Raw genomic sequence first — 20,912 nt, forward strand, 5'->3', positions numbered from 1 at the left:
TGGTCACCAGTAAGAAGTTTACCTTCACTACAGTTTACATCATGCACCTTTCTAACAGGTCAGAGAAAAACATTTTTTTGTGGGAGTGCTTCTTTAATCTTTGGACTCATTTCTGTCTTTTTTTGCTAGACAGAATAGTAGCATAGTTCACTACCATACTAGCATGGGGAAAATAAAAAGAGAGAAAAGAAGGTTTTAATCTTGGGGCAATAGTAAGAAAACAATGTAATCTTAAATACAGTAAACCCCAGATGGACTATCACCTTCGGGAGAAGTGTGTGGGCACAATTTCAGTTAGCACATTTGGCTTACAGGATCTCCAGTATAGGTACTGTGAGTCTTTAGCTGGGCTGTGAAGCTAGGTAAATGTCCAGAAAGCCCCTAACTGAACTTGTGTAAAGAAAATACAATGAATAGGAAAGCCGGAATTAGTACTTACCGGCAATTCATTTTCCATGAGATCACCACGACGGCCATACAAGGAGAGATTGACCCCTGACCTCTGTAGGGGCAGGAAGCAGAGAAAGGCTTAAATGCTCCCCTCCCACCACCAAACACCAGTGCTTCCAAAATATCAGAGTAAAGGGTGGTGGATACACACGTGAAAGAATAAACAAACAGGTGAAGATATTACATCATATCAACCCCCGGGTAAACAATAGGGAGGGAAATACGGGCCGTCGTGGTGATCTCATGGAAAATGAATTACCGGTAAGTACTAATTCTGTCTTTCCATATCATCACCACGACGGCCATACAAGGAGGTATATCAAATATGAATCTATGGGTGGGACACAGACTGAAGGACTTTTTGTCCGAAGGCCATATCAGTCTTTTTTAAAGAGGTCCAACCTATAATGTTTGGCAAAGGTATGGATACTGGACCAAGTGGCAGCCTTACAGATCTCCTCTAGGGAGACACCCGCTCTTTCTGCCTGAGAAGAAGACATTGCCCTGGTAGAGTGGGCTTTGATGTTGCCCGGGCCCGAAAGATTCTGTAAGGAATAACAGGAAGTGATGGTAGCTTTGATCCATCTGGCAATGGAGGACTTGGAAACTTTCTGACCCTTGTTTCTTCCTCCAAACTGGATAAAGAGGCAATCTGATTTCCTAAAGTCTTTAGTGGTCTCTAAATAACCCAGTACTGCCCGTCTGACATCAAGTGAATGAAGGGTAGATTCTGCCTGAGAAGAAGACATTGCCCTGGTAGAGTGGGTTTTTATATTGCCCGGGCCCGAAAGATTCTGTAAGGAATAACAGGAAGTGATGGTAGCTTTGATCCATCTGGCAATGGAGGACTTGGAAACTTTCTGACCCTTGTTTCTTCCTCCAAACTGGATAAAGAGGCAATCTGATTTCCTAAAGTCTTTAGTGGTCTCTAAATATTCCAGTACTGCCCGTCTGACATCAAGTGAATGAAGGGTAGATTCCCAATCATTAGATGGGTTGTCAAATAGGGAAGGAAGGGTGATCTCCTGGTCCTTATGAAATTTCGAGACTACCTTCGGTAGAAAACACGGGTCTAGTTTTAGGACTATCCTGTCATCCAGGACCTGTAGGTAAGGCTCTCTAATTGAAAGAGCCTGTAATTCACTTATTCTTCTGGCTGAGGTGATGGCAACCAGGAATGCAGTCTTGTAGGATTTGTGCTTCAAGGAGCAGTCACTCAGAGGTTCAAACGGAGGATGAGATAGTCCCCTAAGGACGATGTCCAGATCCCAGGAGGGTACATGAGGTCTTAGGGTCGGACGTAGCCTTGTTGTTGCCTTCATGAAGCGTTTTATCCACCTATGGCCTGCCAGCTCGGTGTCGTAAAAGCAACTAAGAGCTGATATTTGTACCCTGAGTGTGGACTGTCTTAATCCCATGTCGAAACCTCTTTGTAGAAAATCCAGAATCATTTGGATGTTTGGGGCCGAGGTATTCGGTGAAGGCGAACCTGACCATGAGCAGAAACGCTTCCAGATTTCTAGGTAAATTGAAAAGGTCACCTTCTTCTTGGAAGCCTTTAGGGTTGAGATTACTGCATCTGATAGACCCTGACGCTTTAGGATCTGGGTCTCAGGATCCAGGCTGCTAGGTTGAGGAAGTCCGGGTCCGGGTGTAGGATCGGACCTTGGTGCAGTATGTCTCGTCTCTTTGGCAGAATCCAAGGACCTTCGCTGGCAAGGTTCCACAGGATTGGGAACCAGCTCCTCTTTGGCCAGTAGGGTGTCACCAGTATGACTGAAGTACTGTCTTGTATGATCTTCTGTACCACCCTCGGTATTAAGGGAAGAGGAGGGAAAGCATAATAGAGACCTCGGTTCCATCTGAAAGAGAAGGCGTCCAGAAACCTCAGGCTGTCTCTGGGGTGTAGGGAACAAAAAACTGGTAACTTTGAGTTTACTTGAGTGGCAAAGAGATCTATTGTAGGACTCCCCCACTTTTTCACTATCATCCGGAAGACCTCCTCGTTTAAGGACCATTCCGAGTGATCTATTCTTGCCCGGCTTAGGTAGTCTGCCTCCACATTTAGAGACCCCTTCAGGTGGACTGCAGACACTGACTGGACGTTCGCTTCGGCCCAGGTGAATATTTTTGTCGACAATTCCAGTAGGCTGCCCGAACCTGTGCCCCCGATGGTTTAAATATCTTATCACTGTTGTATTGTCTGACAGGACTCTTACGTGATGGCCCTGAAGATGAATCTTTGCCTGCTTTAGAGTTTTCCAGACTGCCATCAATTCTCGGAGATTTGATGACTGAAGGCTGAAAGATTTGGGCCAGACCCCCTGGTAATAAGCTTCTCCGACCTTTGCTCCCCAACCGTACTGGCTTGCGTCTGTGGTGATCTGGGCATAGGGATTCCTTGACCACTGCACCCCCTTGGAGATTTTTAGCTTGTCCTTCCACCAAAGAAGGGAGCTCTTTACTCTTTGAGGGATGATCACCTTTTGGTCTAAGGAAGATTCTCTTCTGTCCCAAACCCTGAGGATCCACATCTGTAGGGTTTGAAAGTGGATCTGACACCACTGAACGGACGGAATGCAGGATGTGAGGATCCCCAGTAGACTCATTGAGTCTCTGATGGAATAGAGATTCCTTGAGTTGAAGATGGAGATCTTCCTCTGGATGTCCTGTATCTTGCTCTGAGGTAAGCAGGTTATCTGTTTCTGGGAATCCAGAATAACCCCCAGGAACCGGATCTTTGTTGTCGGATCCAACTGAGATTTTTTTATGTTGATCAACCAACCCAGACCCTCTAGGGTCTGACGGAAGAAACTTAGATCTCTCAGCAGGAGATGAGCGGAGCTGTTTGAAATCAGGAAGTCGTCTAAGTACGGAAAAACCGTCAGACCTTTCTTTCTTAGATAAGCCACTACCTCGATCATTAGCTTTGTAAAAACTCGAGGGGCTGAAGATATGCCGAAGGGGAGAGAGGTAAATTGGTAATGAAGAATCTTGCCCTGATGGTCTCTGACCGCGAACTTTAAGAACCGCTGAGAGCTGGGATGTATTGGTACATGATAGTAGGCGTCGGTCAGATCGACCGAGCACATTACTGAATTGCTCTGGAGCAAAGGGACTATAGATCTTAGGGTCTCCATCCTGAATTTCTGGTAGGTGATGTATCTGTTCAGGCGCTTTAAGTTTATTATAGTGCGGTAGGAACCCTCCTTCTTCTTCACTAGGAAGAGGTTTGAATAGAAACCCCCTCCCCTTTCGGATTGAGGTACTTCCATCACTACCCCTTTTGCGAGTAATTCCCGGATGCCCACGTAAATGGTATGATTGCAGTCTGGGATTACCACCTTGGTGACTAGAAACCTCTTTGGGGGAGAATCCGAGAACTGTATTCTGTAACCCGACCTTACAATCCTCAGAGCCCAGGAATTTGAGGATATTTCCTCCCAGCGGGGAAAAAACATCCTCAATCTCCCCCCCACCCCGATGTCATTGGTTTCCATTTCCTTTTTGGGGGACAGAAGCGGGAGCCCTACCTCTCCCCCCCTTGGGGTAACTGAAACGGCCCGACTTGCCTTTACCAGTGTATTGACTACCTTGGTTGGAAGGGGCACGAAAGGGATACTTACTTTTATAGACCTTTTCCTCTGGAAAACCCTTCTTTTTATCGGAGGCCCTTTCTAGGATTTTCTCTAGTTCAGGTCCGAAGATATACTCTCCAGAAAAAGGGATACCACATAATCTGGACTTTGATACTTTGTCCCCCGACTAGCACTTCACCCACAAGGCCCGGCGAGCTGCATTGGACAGACCCGCATCCTTTGCTGAAAACCGTACCGACTCCGCGGAGGCATCTGCCAAAAAAGCTGTAGCGGATTTTAACAGGGGAATGGCGCTCACAATCTCATTTGTTGAGGAATCGCTGGAGGCCCTATTCTCTAACTCAGAGAGCCAGATGAACATAGATCTAGCGACTGATGTGGCTGCTATGTTCGATTTAAGCGTGAACATAGCCGCTTCCCAGGATCTTCTCAGCAGGCCGTCGGCCTTTCTATCCAGTGGATCTCTGAGCTGAGAAGCATCCTCAAATGGTAGGCTGGTTTTCTTATTGACCCTAGCTACCTGGGCGTCAATCTTAAGGATGGTATTAAATGTTTTAGCTTCTTCCTGATCAAAGAGAAGCCGGTTTTGGAAAGATCTGGCGACATCTAGCCGCTTCTCCGGATCTGCCCATTCATCCAAAATCATCCCTTTGATGTTTTCGTTAATGGGGAAGACTCTGGATTTCTTTACCCTGAGGCCTCCAAACATTTCATCCTGTACTGATGGCGTAGAGGGCACCTCCTCTACTCCCATAGTAGCTCTGACGGCTTTTAAGAGCTCGGGCATATCCTCTGAGGAGAAATAAAATTTCCTTCTGTTTTCAGAAAAATCCCGCTCAGAGAGCTTGTCTTCATCCTCCATATGTTTAGAGGAGGAAGCTGAACCCCCATAAACCTCTGAGTCGGATGAGACATCATCGTCCGATTTGTGGCGTTTAGCGGGGGGCTCTGAGACCACAGGACAGGGCCGCTCCACAGGTTTCTCTCTTTGAAGAGAGGAAAAAGTCGCAAAAGAAGACTTAATCTCTTCCTGCATCATGGACTTAATCTCGTCCATGAGGGACGGTTGTTCCTCCCGGACAACTTTAGCAATGCAATCCCTGCATAGTTTCTTAGGGTCGTTTGAGGCAAGAAACACACTTTAATGACTTCTTGGGTTTTCTCAGAGGATCTTTTGCAGTCTGGAAAAGCCAAGAGAAACCCTCATTAATAATAAGCCTTGGTGAGAGAGGAAGAAAAACTCTCCCCTATGGGGAACTTACAGACGGTAGAGTAGAGGCCTCGGTATGGTCCGATGCAGACATCCTGAAATACAGCCCAGAATAAGGAATGTACTCACCGCAGGACGCTGCGGTAGGAGAATCTATTTGAATTCTCCCTTCTCCTGAAACCGGACCCCTCCGTCCGCGTCACTTCCGGAAACGTCCGGCTACCCGGAAGTGACGAATTTATATAGCGCCGCCCGGCGCTGGGCGCACAAGCCGGCATGGTTTCAATGAACCAGCGGGCATTCCGTGCACCGGGAGCAGGCCCCAGATGAAACCGGAGGCGAGTCTCTCCCTTCCTGTCCGGCGTTGGTACGGGACCGCGGGCTGACAGGAGGGGGGCCCGCTAAAGCAGGTACGCGACTCCCACTTCTGGACCTTCATCTCCACGGCGGCTGCCTGCGGAGACCTTTCTCCGCCCCTGTCCTCTGTAGGGACAGGAAACACTGGTGTTTGGTGGTGGGAGGGGAGCATTTAAACCTTTCTCTGCTTCCTGCCCCTACAGAGGTCAGGGGTCAATCTCTCCTTGTATGGCCGTCGTGGTGATGATATGAATTACAGTTTTCACTGGTTCTGCTTATGAGTCTCCAGAGATGAGAAATCCAATTATGTTATAAAAAGGCTTTTATTGTTGCATAGTAGAATGCATTTCAACAGCGGTCATGGTAGTCATCAAGTACAATCAGTCACTACTAAGTCAGATATATAAATAGTAAAATGATCATTAAAATGGGCAGGTACATAACTCCCAATAATTCATAGAATATATTAATAACATCATAATAATACAAAAACCCTGAATGATATATACAGAAGACATTTACTATAAATATACAACTATGTTTGTTACAGCAGGGGTGTGGAACCACTGTATCAACCAATAGATTAGACTTAGGGCTAAACCTAAGGGCGCTATCCTGGCAGTTACCTTGTTGTTACACTTAACGCCTATACAGATCTGAACTTCTCTGCAGGGAACGCACCAGGCCTCTACCTCTTGGAGTAATCTCCATGTGGTTGGCTGCTGACCCACGGGTGTCAAGAGACACAGGTAAGTAGCACCTAAGGGACAGGAAAAACTCTTAGTAACAGGCCACGGTCAGGACAGGCAGAGAATGTGTACAAATTTGTAAAATAGTACAATGGTCAGTGTAGGTTGTGTAGTGTCAATATGGTAATCAGGCACAGGTCAGGCAGTGGAGACTCAGTCAGGAATCGGACAGAAGTTGTTACATGGGTAGACAAATGGAACGGTGCATCTTCGAAGGAACTAGCAAGCTAGAAATATTAATTGCTCAGGTGTCTTCCCAAAGGGAAGGTTCCTTATGTACCCCAGGGTTGCCAGGCATTGGCTGTCGAACATTAGAGTGTGTGTGCACTGGCCTTTTAAGAGCAAAGAAGACTGTAGAGGTGTAGCCAGCAATTGCGGGCTGTAGCCTAGAAGGAGACAGATTGTAATACGGCAGCCGGGCACTCTGCTTAAAGGCAGAGGAGGGCCAGCGTGTCCAGATCACTGGAACAGAAGTAGTGGCAGAGTCAGTAACGTGGTGTCCATACCCACCCTGGATGGAGGAATTGCTGCAGCATGGAGCACCACTATAACAATATTCAAATCTGTAGAACTGAATGATGTAGTAGTTTAAGACTTGACCACAAGCTTTGGCACGACTAGGGGCATTGCTGATCCTTTGAAGATAGTTTACTATTCAAAGAAAAATTATGTGGGATTCAGCCCACACAACCCCTAGCAGGTGCAGATTGCTATGGCGAAATACAGATACAAACGCAAAAACACAAAATGCCTTATTCAACTTCCAGCATAAAGGCAGGGCAGAGTGCTGGTTGCAGTGTGCGGTTGCAGTGTGCGATTGCATTTTGTGTTTTTGCGTTTGTATCTGTATTTCGCCATAGCAATCTGCACCTGCTAGGGGTTGTTCGGGCTGAATCCCCCATATTTTTTCTTTGTAGTATATATTGGAGGCGTGGCGATCTCCAAGCAGTCATGCACACCTGACCAGTTAGTATGCCCTGGAGGCTGGTTTTAAAGTCAGTATAAAACTGAGTCTGCTTATATAGCACCTACCAGTAGCCATTAGGCTCCAGGAGAAGTATATAGTGGGCTCAGCATGCATGTTGGTACTTGCATCCCTGGATCCGATGAAAGCTGTAATGGCACCGGACGGGGTTAAAAGCAGAGTGTGCTTGGCGTGCATGCTGTACCTGCGCTCCCTGGACTTTGTGTGGCTGTCATGGCCCATAAAAGGTAGGAACTAGTGTTAGGGACCACTCATTAAGGCGACCTTGACGTGGTGAGTGGCTTATTACGCTTTGGCCAAAATGTACACTAATGCCTTATTCAACATCCAGCATAAAGGCAGGGCAGAGTGCTGGTTGCAGTGTGCGATTGCATTTTGTGTTTTTGAGTTTAATATTCAAGACAATAATAGAAATGTTATCAAATTCAGACACCAATATTTTTAACAAGCTAGCAGCACTCCCTAGTATTTATTTAGTGTCCCCTGTTAGTGACACTTGATACCATAGCAATATATTATGCTAAAATTATTATGGGATATTTACTAAAACAAAATCTGTCAAAATTCTGACGATAGTCTGTTTATGGCTGATTAAATAAACTTTACTTCAAGATATCATCCTCATTCCTGAGCACCTACATAGGACCTCATATTTTCCACTGCTAACCAAACCTACTGTTTTCCACCAAACAAAGGGTCACTGTCTTTAGTGTCAGGCCCTTGGCTGTGGTCAATGAACCTGTATGTGTATGCTGAATTAGTTGTGCTTACCTGCAAAACACTCTATGGTAAACATAATAACTGTGACATACTATGCATTTACGTTATGTGCTCCTGCACATGAAACTCTCCTCTGATTTTTCTATAGAACTACATCTGAGGTAAAACATTTGTTACAGTCTGAAAATGGCTTCGCTTCTTATGCTGAGCAACCGCTGATCTATGGCTAAAACATTTCCCACATTCTGAACAAGAAAATGGCTTCTCCCCTGTATGGATTAGGTTATGTCTAACAAGGGATGATCTCTGGGTAAAACATTTCCCACATTCAGAACATGAGTATGGTTTCTCCCCTGTGTGAGTTCTTTGATGTAGAACAAGAGCCGATTTCTGTAGAAAAGCTCTATCACATTCTGGACATGAAAATGGCTGCTCCCTTCTATGCCTTTTTTGATGTATAATAAGGTATGATTTCTGGAGAAAACATTTCCCACATTCTAAACATGAAAATGGCTTTTCCCCTGTGTGAATTTTCTGATGTATAACAAGGACTGATTTCTTCATAAAACATTTGCCACACTCAGAACACGAAAATGGTTTCTCTCCGGTGTGCGTTCTCTGATGTGCTAACAGGGAAAATCTCTGGGCAAAGCATTTACCACATTCAGAACATGAATATGGTTTCTCACCTGTGTGAGTTCTTTGATGTACAGTTAGATCAGATTTCTGTTGAAAACCCTTGTTACATTGTGGACATGAAAATGGCTCCTCCTTTCTGTGCCTTCTTTCATGTACAAGAAGATCTGATTTATAGCGAAAACATTTCCCACAATCTGAACATGAAAATGGCTTTTCCCCCGTGTGTATTCTCTGATGCATAACAAGGGCTGATTTCTGCATAAAACCTTTCCCACATTCTGAACATGAATATGGTTTCTCCCCTGTGTGAATTCTCTGATGCAGAAGAAGAATAGATTTCTGCATAAAACATTTTCCACATTCGGAACATGAATGTGGCTTCTCAGTTCTGTGGGTCCACTGATGAGTAACAAGGTATGCTCTCTGGCGGAAACATTTCCCACATTCAGAGCATGAATATGGCTTCTCCCCTGTGTGAGATCTTTGATGTATAACAAGATCTGATTTCTGTTGAAAACTTCTCTCACATTCTGAACATGAAAATGGCTCCTCCTTTCGGTGTCTTCTTTGATGTTTGAAAAGAGCAGACTTCTGGCGAAAACTATTCCCACATTCTGAACATAAAAATGGCCTCTCATCTCTGTGAATCCTTTTGTGCATAGAAAGAATGGATTTCGTTTTAAAATGTTTCCCACATTCTGAACATGGAAATGGTCTTTCCTCCGTGTGAGTTTTCTGATGCTCAATTACACTTGATTTCCTTTTAAAACTTTTCCCACATTCTGAACACGAAAATGGCCTCTCATCTCTGTGAATTCTTTCATGCATCGAAAGAATAAATTTCTTTTTAAAATGTCTCCCACATTCTGAACATGAAAATATTTTACCATCTGTTTCTCCTGTGTTTTCTTTAAGAATCTGTGATTGATCAGATGAAGGTTCCCTGTGATGATTGGGATCAATAAATAGATTGATGCTGGGGAGGATTAAGGAAACATTTGTGGAAAGATGTGTTGAGGAATGCTGTCCATGACTGTCCTCATAATCTTGAAGATTTCCAACAGCATTTCTGGTGTAGTCATCTGTTAGAAATAGAAACAAATTATATTTTACCTATAGGGGGTCATTTTTCTACCAAAGGAGAAGATGCACTTCTAACCTTCACTGAGCCTGAATAGGACATTTCTTAACATTGTGATTCTCAAATATTTGCTGATACCTGGATTGCAGGTGTTGAAGATTTTCTGAAAACTGCACAAATACAGCAGTGATATGCATTTTTACACATTTTCAATCAAAACATTATGCTTGGTGAAACACAAATGCTACATTGCATGAAACCAATGGGATACACAGTCAGGTCCATAAATATTGGGATACGGACACAATTCTAAAATTTTGGGTTCTCTACACCACCATAATGGATTTGAAATGAAATTAACTAGATGTGCTTTAACTGCAGACTCTCAGCTTTAATTTGAGGGTATTTACATCCAAATCAGGTGAACGGTGTGGGAATTACAACAGTTTGCATATGTGCCTCCCACTTGTTAAGGGACCAAAAGTAATGAGACAGAATAATCATAAATGAAACTTTCACTTTTTAATACTTGGTTGCAAATCCTTTGCAGTCAATTACAGCCTGAAGTCTGGAACGCATAGACATCACCAGACGCTGGGTTTCATCCCTGTTGATGCTCTGCCAGGCCTCTACTGCAACTTTCTTCAGTTCCTGCTTGTTCTTGGGGCATTTTCCCTTCAGTTTTGTCTTCTGCAAGTGAAATGCATGCTCAATCGGATTCAGGTCAGGTGATTGACTTGGCCATTGCATAACATTCCACTTCTTTCCCTTAATAAACTCTTTGGTTGCTTTTGCAGAATGCTTTGGGTCATTGTCCATCTGCACTGTGAAGCACCGTCCAATGAGTTCTGAAGCATTTGGCTGAATATGAGCAGATAATATTGCCCGAAACACTTCAGAATTCATCCTGCTCCTTTTGTCAGCAGTCACATCATCAATAAATACAAGAGAACCAGTTCCATTGGCAGCCATACATGCCCTCGCATTGACACTACCACCACTATGCTTCACTGATGAGGTGGTATGCTTAGGATCATGAGCAGTTCCTTTCCTTCTCCATACTCTTCTCTTCTCATCACTCTGCTAAAAGTTGATCTTGGTCTCATCTGTCGATAGGATATTGTTCCAGAACTGTGAAAGCTTTTTTTAGATGTTGTTTGGCAAACTCTAATCTGGCCTTCAGGTTTTTGAGGCTCACCAATGGTTTACATCTTGTGGTGAACCTTCTGTATTCACTCTGGTGAAGTCTTCTCTTGATTGTGGACTTTGACACACATAAACCTACCTCCTGGAGAGTGTTCTTGATCTGGCCAACTGTTGTGAAGGGTGTTTTCTTCACGAGGGAAAGAATTCTTCGGTCATCCACCACAGTTGTTTTCTGTGGTCTTCCGGGTCTTTTGGTGTTGCTGAGCTCACCGATGCATTCTTTCTTTTTAAGAATGTTCCAAACAGTTGTTTTGGCCACACCTAAGGTTTTTGCCATCTCTCTGATGGGTTTGTTTTTGTTTTTTTCAGCCTACTGGTGGTTTGCTTCATTGATAGAGACAGCTCTTTGGATCTCATCTTGAGAGTTGCCAGCAACAGATTCCAAATGCAAATAGCACACTTGAAATGAACTTTTATCTGCTCATTGCAATTGGAATAATGAGGGAATAACACACACCTGGCCATGGAACAGCTGAGAAGCCAATTGTCCCATTACTTTTGGTCCCTTAACAAGTGGGAGGCACATATGCAAACTGTTGTAATTGCTACACTATTCACCTTATTTGGATGTAAATACCCTCAAATTAAAGCTGACAGTCTGCAGTTAAAGCACATCTTGTTAGTTTAATTTCAAATCCATTGTGGTGGTGTATAGAGCCAAAAATGTTAGAATTGTGTAGATGTCCCAATATTTATGGACCTGACTGTATATGTAACTGAATATATATATATATATATATATATATATATATATATACATATACACACATTACAGACAAAAAGTTTGGACACACCTTCTCATTCAAAGAGTTTTCTTTATTTTCATGACTATGAAAATTGTAGATTCACACTGAAGGCATCAAAACTATGAATTAACACATGTGGAATTATATACATAACAAAAAAGTGTGAAACAACTGAAAATATGTCATATTCTAGGTTCTTCAAAGTAGCCACCTTTTGCTTTGATTACTGCTTTGCACACTCTTGGCATTCTCTTGATGAGCTTCAAGAGGTAGTCACCTGAAATGGTTTTCACTTCACAGGTGTGCCCTGTCAGGTTTAATAAGTGGGATTTCTTGCCTTATAAATGGGGTTGGGACCATCAGTTGCGTTGTGGAGAAGTCAGGTGGATACACAGCTGATAGTCCTACTGAATAGACTGTTAGAATTTGTAATATGGCAAGAAAAAAGCAGTTAAGTAAAGAAAAACGAGTGGCCATCATTTCTTTAAGAAATGAAGGTCAGTCAGTCCGAAAAATTGGGAAAACTTTGAAAGTGTCCCCAAGTGCAGTCACAAAAACCATCAAGCGCTACAAAGAAACTGGCTCACATGCGGAACGCCCCAGGAAAGGAAGACCAAGAGTCACCTCTGCTGTGGAGGATAAGTTCATCCGAGTTACCAGCCTCAGAAATCGCGGGATAACAGCAGCTCAGATTAGAGACCAGTTCAATGCCACACAGAGTTCTAGCAGCAGACACATCTCTAGAACAACTGTTAAGATGAGACTGTGTGAATCAGGCCTTCATGGTAGAATATCTGCTAGGAAACCACTGTCAAGGACAGGCAACAAGCAGAAGAGACTTGTTTGGGCTAAAGAACACAAGGAATGGACATTAGACCAGTGGAAATCTGTGCTTTGGTCTGATGAGTCCAAATTTGAGATCTTTGGTTCCAACCACCGTGTCTTTGTGCGACGCAGGAAAGGTGAACGGATGGACTCTACATGCCTGGTTCCCACCGTGAAGCATGGAGGAGGAGGTGTGATGGTGTGGGGGTGCTTTGCTGGTGACACTGTTGGGGATTTATTCAAAATTGAAGGCATACTGAACCAGCATGGCCACCACAGCATCGTGCAGCGGCATGCTATTCCATCCCGTTTGCGTTTAGTTGGACCATCATTTATTTTTTCAACAGGACAATGACCCCAAACACACCTCCAGGCTGTGTAAGAGCTATTTGACCATGAAGGAGAGTGATGGGGTGCTGCGCCAGATGTCCTGGCCTCCACATTCACCGGACCTGAATCCAATAGAGATGGTTTGGGGTGAGCTGGACCGCAGAGTGAAGGCAAAAGGGCCAACAAGTGCTAAGCATCTCTGGGAACTCCTTCAAGACTGTTGGAAGACCATTTCAGGTGACTACCTCTTGAAGCTCATCAAGAGAATGCCAAGAGTGTGCAAAGCAGTAATCAAAGCAAAAGGTGGCCGCTTTGAAGAACCTAGAATATGACATATTTTCAGTTGTTTCACACTTTTTTGTTATGCATATAATTCCACATGTATTAATTCATAGTTTTGATGCCTTCAGTGTGAATCTACAATTTTCATAGTCATGAAAATAAAGAAAACTCTTCGAATGAGAAGGTGTGTCCAAACTTTTGGTCTGTACTGTATATATATGGATATGCACCTATGACTATGAATAAGAATGTGTTAGTCTAAATCTTTGTGTAGTATTTATTGAGGGTAGCACCTCTTTTAGACTTAGCAAACGCCCATCTGCCTGGGGCTTCTGAGCAAAGTACTTATGTAGCTGGTTCCTACACTGCCCTGAAAATGTAGACTTAGGTAAATCCAAGAGAGGCGGTATATTAGTGTCAGGGACCTGTCTGCGGAAGCCACCTTCATGCCTGGTAGATGGGCCCGACACAAGTTTGATCAAAATGTGCGCTAAGAGCTTCCATTAATCCATTTATAGTAGATATAATACCATTTAAATTTAGAATGATCCCCGTTTCTCAGCTTTATTGTTTGTATGTGTGTGCAGCCATTATTTTTTTTTATCAACTATATTTGCTTTATGGATATGCACCTATGACTATGAATAAGAATGTGCTAGTCTAAATCTTCTTGTAGTATATATATATATATATATATGCATGCTTGAGAAAGACCGCATTGAGACGGTTGAAACGTTGCACAGAGGGGAATAAAGGATCCACTTTCTTCATTTTACTTGGAGTGCTGCCTTATTCTTTGGATATTATACTCATCTAACCGTTGGAGCCTGCGGTTGATAGGACTTGCGCCCGTGATTTTTGGTCTTGTGCTGCTGTGATTTTCTTTTGTTTATATATATATATATATATATATATATATAAATAATCAACATAATTAATATAAAAGGGTCACATTTATATACATAAAATGCAAGGTGCCAGAATAAAATACATAATATTCATACAGTTGCAAGAAAAAGTATGTGAACCCTTTGAAATGATATGGACAATCACAGTCTGCTTAAACTAATAACACACAAATAATTAAATGTTACCATGTTTTTATTGAACACACCATGTAAACATTCACAGTGCAGGTGGCAAAAGTATGTGAACCCTTGGATTTAATAACTGGTTGAACCAGGGCCGTCTTTAATATTGATTGGACCCTGGGCAAAAATTTACTTGGGCCCCCTGGATCCCGCCTTCCCACATCCTAGCATGCAATCACATCCTCCACCACAACACACACAAAAAAAAAAAAAAAAAAAAAAAAGTCCACACATCTCTTAGAGTACAATGAATGACTGTAAATACTTCCAGCTCAGGATCAGTGCTCTGGGCAGCTGGCCTCAGGGTGGAAGTAGGCACCACTCTGCAGTTCAGGAAGACCCGGGCTCGGCTACCCTAGCATTACAGTGCACTCCAGCACCCCACAGTATGCAGTATAACACCCTATAGTATACAGCACTCCACAGTATGCAGTATAGCACCCTATAGTACACAGCAACGCACAGTATGCAGTATAGCACCCTATAGTGTACAGCACCCCACATATGCAGTATAGCACCCTATAGTGTACAGCACACCACAGTATGCAGTATAGCACTCTATAGTATACAGCACCCCATAGTATACAGTATACAGCACCCCACAGTATATAGTAGAGCAGTATAGCACCCCACAGTATACAGCACCCCATACTATACAGTATACAGCACCTGACAGTATACAGTAGAGCAGTATAGCACCCCACAGTATACAGCACCTCACAATATACAGTATACAGCACCACAAACTATACAGAATACAGCACATTACAGTATACAGTACCCCACAGTATACGTAGAGCAGTAAAGCACCCCACAGTATACAGCAACCCAACTGTATACAGCACTCCACAGTATACAGTAGAGCAGTATACCACCCCACAGTATACATCACCCAACAGTATACAGTAGAGCAGTATAGCACCCCATAGTATACAGCACCCCACAGTATACAGTAGAGCAGTATAGCACCCCACAGTATACAGCCCCCCACAGTATACATCACGTCACAGTATACAGCACCCCACAGTATAAAGTAGAACAGTATAGCACCCCACAGTATACAGTAGAGCAGTATAGCACACCACATTATACAGCACCCCACAGTATACAGCACCCCATAGTATACAGTAGAGTAGTATAGCACCCCACAGTATACAGTAGCTTACAGTATATTAGTATAACAGCCCTTGTCATGTAATCTTCACAAAAAAAGCTCCACAGTTAAGGCAAACTTCTCCTGCAGCAACACTCCTGGTAGAAAGGACCTTTGATTACCTCATAGACATGTGACCAGTAATATTGCTAGGTTACTGGTCACATGGTGATGATGTCATCTAAGGTTCTTAGAATCACAGTTGGCTGCCTGGAGTGCCAGCGGGCAGGCATGGCAGCACCCCCGTGTGTAGCTGACAGCCTGACACTCGGGGCAGTGGGCAGCAGGGCTCAAGGGGGAGCTGGCCCGGGGAATTCATTTTTCCTTCGATGATAGCAATCCATACAGGCCCTGACGCAGCAAAGCAGCCTCAAACAATGATGCCTCCACCACCATACTTCACAGTTTAATGAGGTTTTTATGTTGCTGTGCTGTGCCTCTTTTTCTCCACACATAGTGTTGTGTATTTCTTCCAACAACTCAACTTTGGTTTCATCTGTCCACAGAATATTTTGCCAATACTGCTGTGGAACATCCAGGTGCTCTTGTGAAAACTGTAAACGTGCAGCAATTTTTTTTTTTGGACAGCAGTGGCTTCCTCTGTGCTATCCTCCCATGAAATCCATTCTTGTTTAGTGTTTTACGTATCGTAGATTCGCTAACAAGAATGTTAGCATATGCCTGAGACTTTTGTAAGTCTTTAGCTGACACTCTAGGATTCTTCACCTCATTGAGCAGTCTGCGCTGTGCTCTTGCAGTCATCTTTACAGGACGGCCACTCCTAGGGAGAGTAGCAGCAGTGCAGAACTTTCTCCATTTATAGACAATCTGTCTTACTGTGGACTGATGAACGGCAAGGCTTTTGGAGAGACTTGTATAACCTTTTCCAGATTCATGCAAGTCAACAATTCTTAATCGTAGGTCTTCTGAGAGCTCTTTTGTGCAAGGCATTATTCACATCAGGCAATGCTTCTTGTGAAAAGCAAACCCAGAACTGGTGTGTGTTTTATAGGGCAGGGCAGCAGTAACCAACACCTCCAATCTCATCTCATTGATTGGACTCCAGTTGGCTGACACCTCACTCCAATTAGCTCTTGGAGATGTCATTAGTCTAGGGGTTCACATACTTTTTCCACCTGCACTGTGAATGTTTACATGGTGTGTTCAATAAAAACATGGTAACATTTAATTATTTGTGTGTTATTAGTTTAAGCAGACTGTGATTGTCTATTGTTGAAGATCAGATCACATTTTATGACCAATTTGTGCAGAAATCCATATCATTCCAAAGGGTTCACATACTTTTTTTGCAACTGTACACTAGGGGTAGTACAAAAGATTGAAAATGTATCACAGAAAACAAACACTCTTAAAAGAACGGGATTATAAAAAATAAATGTAAAACCAACTGAAAACATCCTTTAACATTTGTTACTACTTATAGAAGACAATATTAACAGATCACAGGCATTATTCACAAATATCTACCTGTCCTAGAACAAGATTCTTCACTTGCTATAATTTTGAGGGAAGGGTTTGTTTTGTGTCCAGTATATATATATATATATATATATATATATACTGCATACACACACACACATATACACACACAGGGCCGGCGCTTCCATATAGGCAAGGGAGCAATTGCCCTCGGGCCCCCAAGTCCTTAGGGCCCCCCCAAGACCACCACCCGACACCGGCTGGTCCTGAACCTTTTTTTTTTTTGTGAGGCCTCACGTTGGTAGGGGCCTCGCTCTGGCTCCAGGAAGGGGCGACAGGTCACAGGGAGATGAACGCTTCTATTGTGAAAGCGTTCATCTCCATAGTCATCCGTATCGCCGTCCTCATTACAGCGATACAGATGCCTGTGCTGTGGGGCAGGGGAGGGAGAGGCGTCTCCCTTCCCTGTTCCTCTGATAGGCTGTGGGCCTTGTGCCGGCAGCCTATCAGAGGCCTGTGCAGGCAGCGTGATGACGTCAACGTGCCGCCTGAGCCGTACAGTGTGGGACACAGGCCGGAAGAGGCCTGCATCGCATCGCTGTGTGATGGAGGTAAGTATACTTTTTTGTTTTTTAATACCGGACTGTTACAAGCTCTGTGTGCTTTTATTGTGTCAAAAAGGACCAAAAAAGACACACTTCCTTTATTAGTCTGTCTTTGGAAACAAGCAGTATGTATCCTGGGAAACGTTCCTTTCCATATTAACCTCTGGCGTATACTCAGATGTTTTATAAAACAAGATAGAATCTGCATGCAACATAATAACTTTGGAAAGCTGATCATTTTTATGAAACTATTTCTACCAAAACATGAGAAAATCTTTTTGAGTTCCTAATTCATGTCTGTCCAAATCCCTACATATTTAAACTGTGATTTAGTGATATACAAGTTGTATCCTAGTTTCAAGTAATATTCACCTGTCTCATTTTAGCAAATAGCATTTATTATGTAGAGAAAGTTAATACAAGGCTCTTACTAATATATTATGATTGTCCATATTGCCTCCTTTGCTGGCTGGATTCATTTTTCCAATACATTATACACCGCTCGTTTCCATGGTTATGACCACCCAGCAATCCAGCAGCAGTGGCCATGCTTGCACACTATAGAAAAAAACACCAGCCTATGTGAGCTTCCACGTTCCCAGCCACCAGAGAGCCCAGCACTTTTTCCTATAGTGCGCAAGCACGGCCACCACTGCTGGATTGAAGGGTAGTCATAACCATGGAAACAATAAGTGTATAATGTGATTTAAAAATGAATCAAGCCAGCAATGTAATATGGACACTCACAATACATTAGTAAGTGCCTTGTATTAAAGGGAACCTGTCACTGGGATTTTGTGTATAGAGCTGAGGACATGGGTTGCTAGATGGCCGCTAGCACATCTGCAATACCCAGTCCCCATAGCTCTGTGTGCTTTTATTGTGTAAAAAAAAACAACATTTTATACATATGCAAATTAACCTGAGATGAGTCCTGTCCCTAAGATGAGGTTTTTTTACTTATTTTTTTTAAAATTTGGCCACTATACTCTCTTAATTAGTAGTACAAATGCAAATATTGATACCAAAATATATTCCCTTACTGATCTGGACGTATAGAATATCTGAACGTTGTATGTCGCCCACTCCCAGGGCACTTTATGGCGCCCAGAGGTAAAGCCATACCTTTCAGCTTTAAAGTGACATTTTTTCCATAGGCCATTAGATAGCAGCATGTTGTCTTTGCAGTGCCCCTATGCAGCTAAAACATTAAAAAGCACCTAAAAAGGACACTACTGAGTAAAATAGACATCCCAACGTATTCAATGAGGGGTATATTGAAAAATTGCCATTTTCTTCCACTTTTTGTTGGAAGATGGAACAAAAAATAAAAAAGTCATTTTTTCACTTTGCTGCTAACTTAGTCCAAATTACTGCAAACATGCTGCAAGCTATCAAGAAAAGCACCCCAATATCAATGCGGGAAACCCTCCTGCAAAAAAGACACCCCAATTGCGTATGTCGCCCACTTTCAATGCATTTTATGGTGCCCAGAAGTAAAGGCATACCTTTCAGCTTAGATACCAGCATGCTGTCTTTGCAATGACCATATGCAGCAGAAATGTTAAAAATAACCTAAAAAAGGACACTACTGAGTAAAATAGACAATGCAATGTATTCAACAAGGGGTTTATTGTAAAATTAACTTTTTTTCACCTCTTGTTGGAAGATGTAACAAAACATAAAAAACAGAATTTTTTTCACTATGCTGCTGATTTAGCTCAAACTACAAAAAAAATAAAATAAAAATCCCACTACAGCCCTATGTGTACCAAAATACAAAAAGGGAACAGAAATATTTTATACATATTTTTCTTCAGCAAGAAAATTTAAGTGTGCCTGTGTATGATACACTTTAAAGAATAACTGTCACACTTAGACCCTAATTTCAATTTTCATATATGTAGTTACTAATAACATGATATTCCAGAATCAGTTACTATTAGACTGACTTACCCCATATTTAACAAGATTCAGCCCTTAACAACCAGTCTGCATAAAACTGCAATCTCACTATTCAGTTAAGATGGCCGCCACTGCCCTCACCCTGAGGCTAATCCCGCCTGCCCTCACTAGCCAGTAACAATAGCTACCCAAAAGTGTCAGTAACCAGAGCCCTCCCCCTAAAGGGTTAATCTCCTGCAGCACAAAGGGGTCCTCTTACCACATGTTGCTTTCATGTATACACTGAGCAGATGTCAGATCTCCCTTCCCTGTTGTGCGCTGCTCCAACACTGCATTCTCCAGCTCTGCTGAGTGAGGGAGCGTCTGCCAAGCGCAGGGACAGGGAGAAGTGCACACAGCCCAGGCACTGTTATCAGCTGCTGGGAAAGACCTGGCTTTAATAATTTACTTACGGTCTCTGGCTGTCAGTAATCTGACCTTGCACGCTGCGTGCTTCTGCGTCCTCCGTCCTTCAACAGATAGACGGACCATGCCTAGCAACCCTATTTTAAGCACAGGTAAAAGTAGGCATTACAGGGAACAAAAATGTGGTAAGGGGTAATTGAATACACAGTGAAAAGTTGAAATAGGGCCATCAAGGTGATATTAATCACCACAATCCAATACTCCCCCCCAAAAAAATACGACGTTTCCAATACACAGTGGTGGCCGAGAGGGGCAGTCAGGGCAGAAGTATCTTGTGTCTGTCTCGTCTGATGACTCGTTTTGTGCAGACACGGCACCTCCTTTGTGGATGTCTTTGGTTTAGTGTTGGGGGTATAGCTGCAATAAAGTGCCTTTCAACGGATCTCCTTATTTCTTTTTCTTCCAGTGGTAGGGTGGGGCCTCTAATGGGGTACATTAATTTCTTAATAATTATTTCTTGATACCAAAGAAATATTTGTATTCCCCCAGACTTTTTGTACAGCACATATGAGTTGCACATTGCCATCTGTAGCAAATAACTTTTTATACCAAACATAGGACTTGCGCATTACCTCGTATGGTTTAAGTACCTGATCAGACAGGTCAGTGCCCCCCATGTATTTATTGTCATCTAGTATACATACAAGTTGTTTTTTGTTTATTGGTGGTTGACCCCCTTTCTCTTACTGGCACTGTGGCTTCTGTGTGAATTGTACTTAGCATAGGTACATATTTTCTGCCCTTGTAGCGTAGTGCCAGCAGGTTGCCACTACGAAGGGCATCAGATTCCCTTCCCTCTTTGTAGTTTTTTTTTACCAGCAGGGATTGTGGAAAACCTCTGCGATTTCTACTGTACGTGCCACATGCTTCCATATTTGCTTCTTGTAGGCTCTGGAAAAGGGGAATACTTGTGTAATAATTGTCTTTAAATAATTTGTACCCCTTTTGCAACAGTGGACTCATTAGTTCCTAAACCAGCTGGGCATCCTTGGAGTTTTAGTTCATTGTCCCTCTATTGGTACACTTGAAATGCAGAAGTGTAACGTGTTGTGCTTTAACACAATTTGTAAAGTT

The 20,912-nt window shown here is 43.0% G+C and overlaps 1 protein-coding gene across 1 annotated transcript in view; it reads right to left on the reverse strand.

Moving 5' to 3' along the window:
- Positions 1–7,776: 7,776 nt before the first annotated feature.
- LOC122941329 (zinc finger protein 260-like) overlaps positions 7,777–20,912 on the reverse strand; it is an 80,444-nt gene continuing 67,308 nt past the window's right edge. Inside the window, exon 7 of the mRNA XM_044298462.1 lies at positions 7,777–9,791. Within this exon, the coding sequence (XP_044154397.1) occupies positions 8,221–9,791 (1,571 nt within the window). The 3' untranslated portion in view covers positions 7,777–8,220. The remainder of the gene's footprint in view (positions 9,792–20,912) is intronic.

The sequence above is a fragment of the Bufo gargarizans genome, chromosome 6 (genome assembly GCF_014858855.1).
Source record: "Bufo gargarizans isolate SCDJY-AF-19 chromosome 6, ASM1485885v1, whole genome shotgun sequence".
In the NCBI taxonomy this organism is placed as follows: Eukaryota; Metazoa; Chordata; class Amphibia; order Anura; family Bufonidae; genus Bufo; species Bufo gargarizans.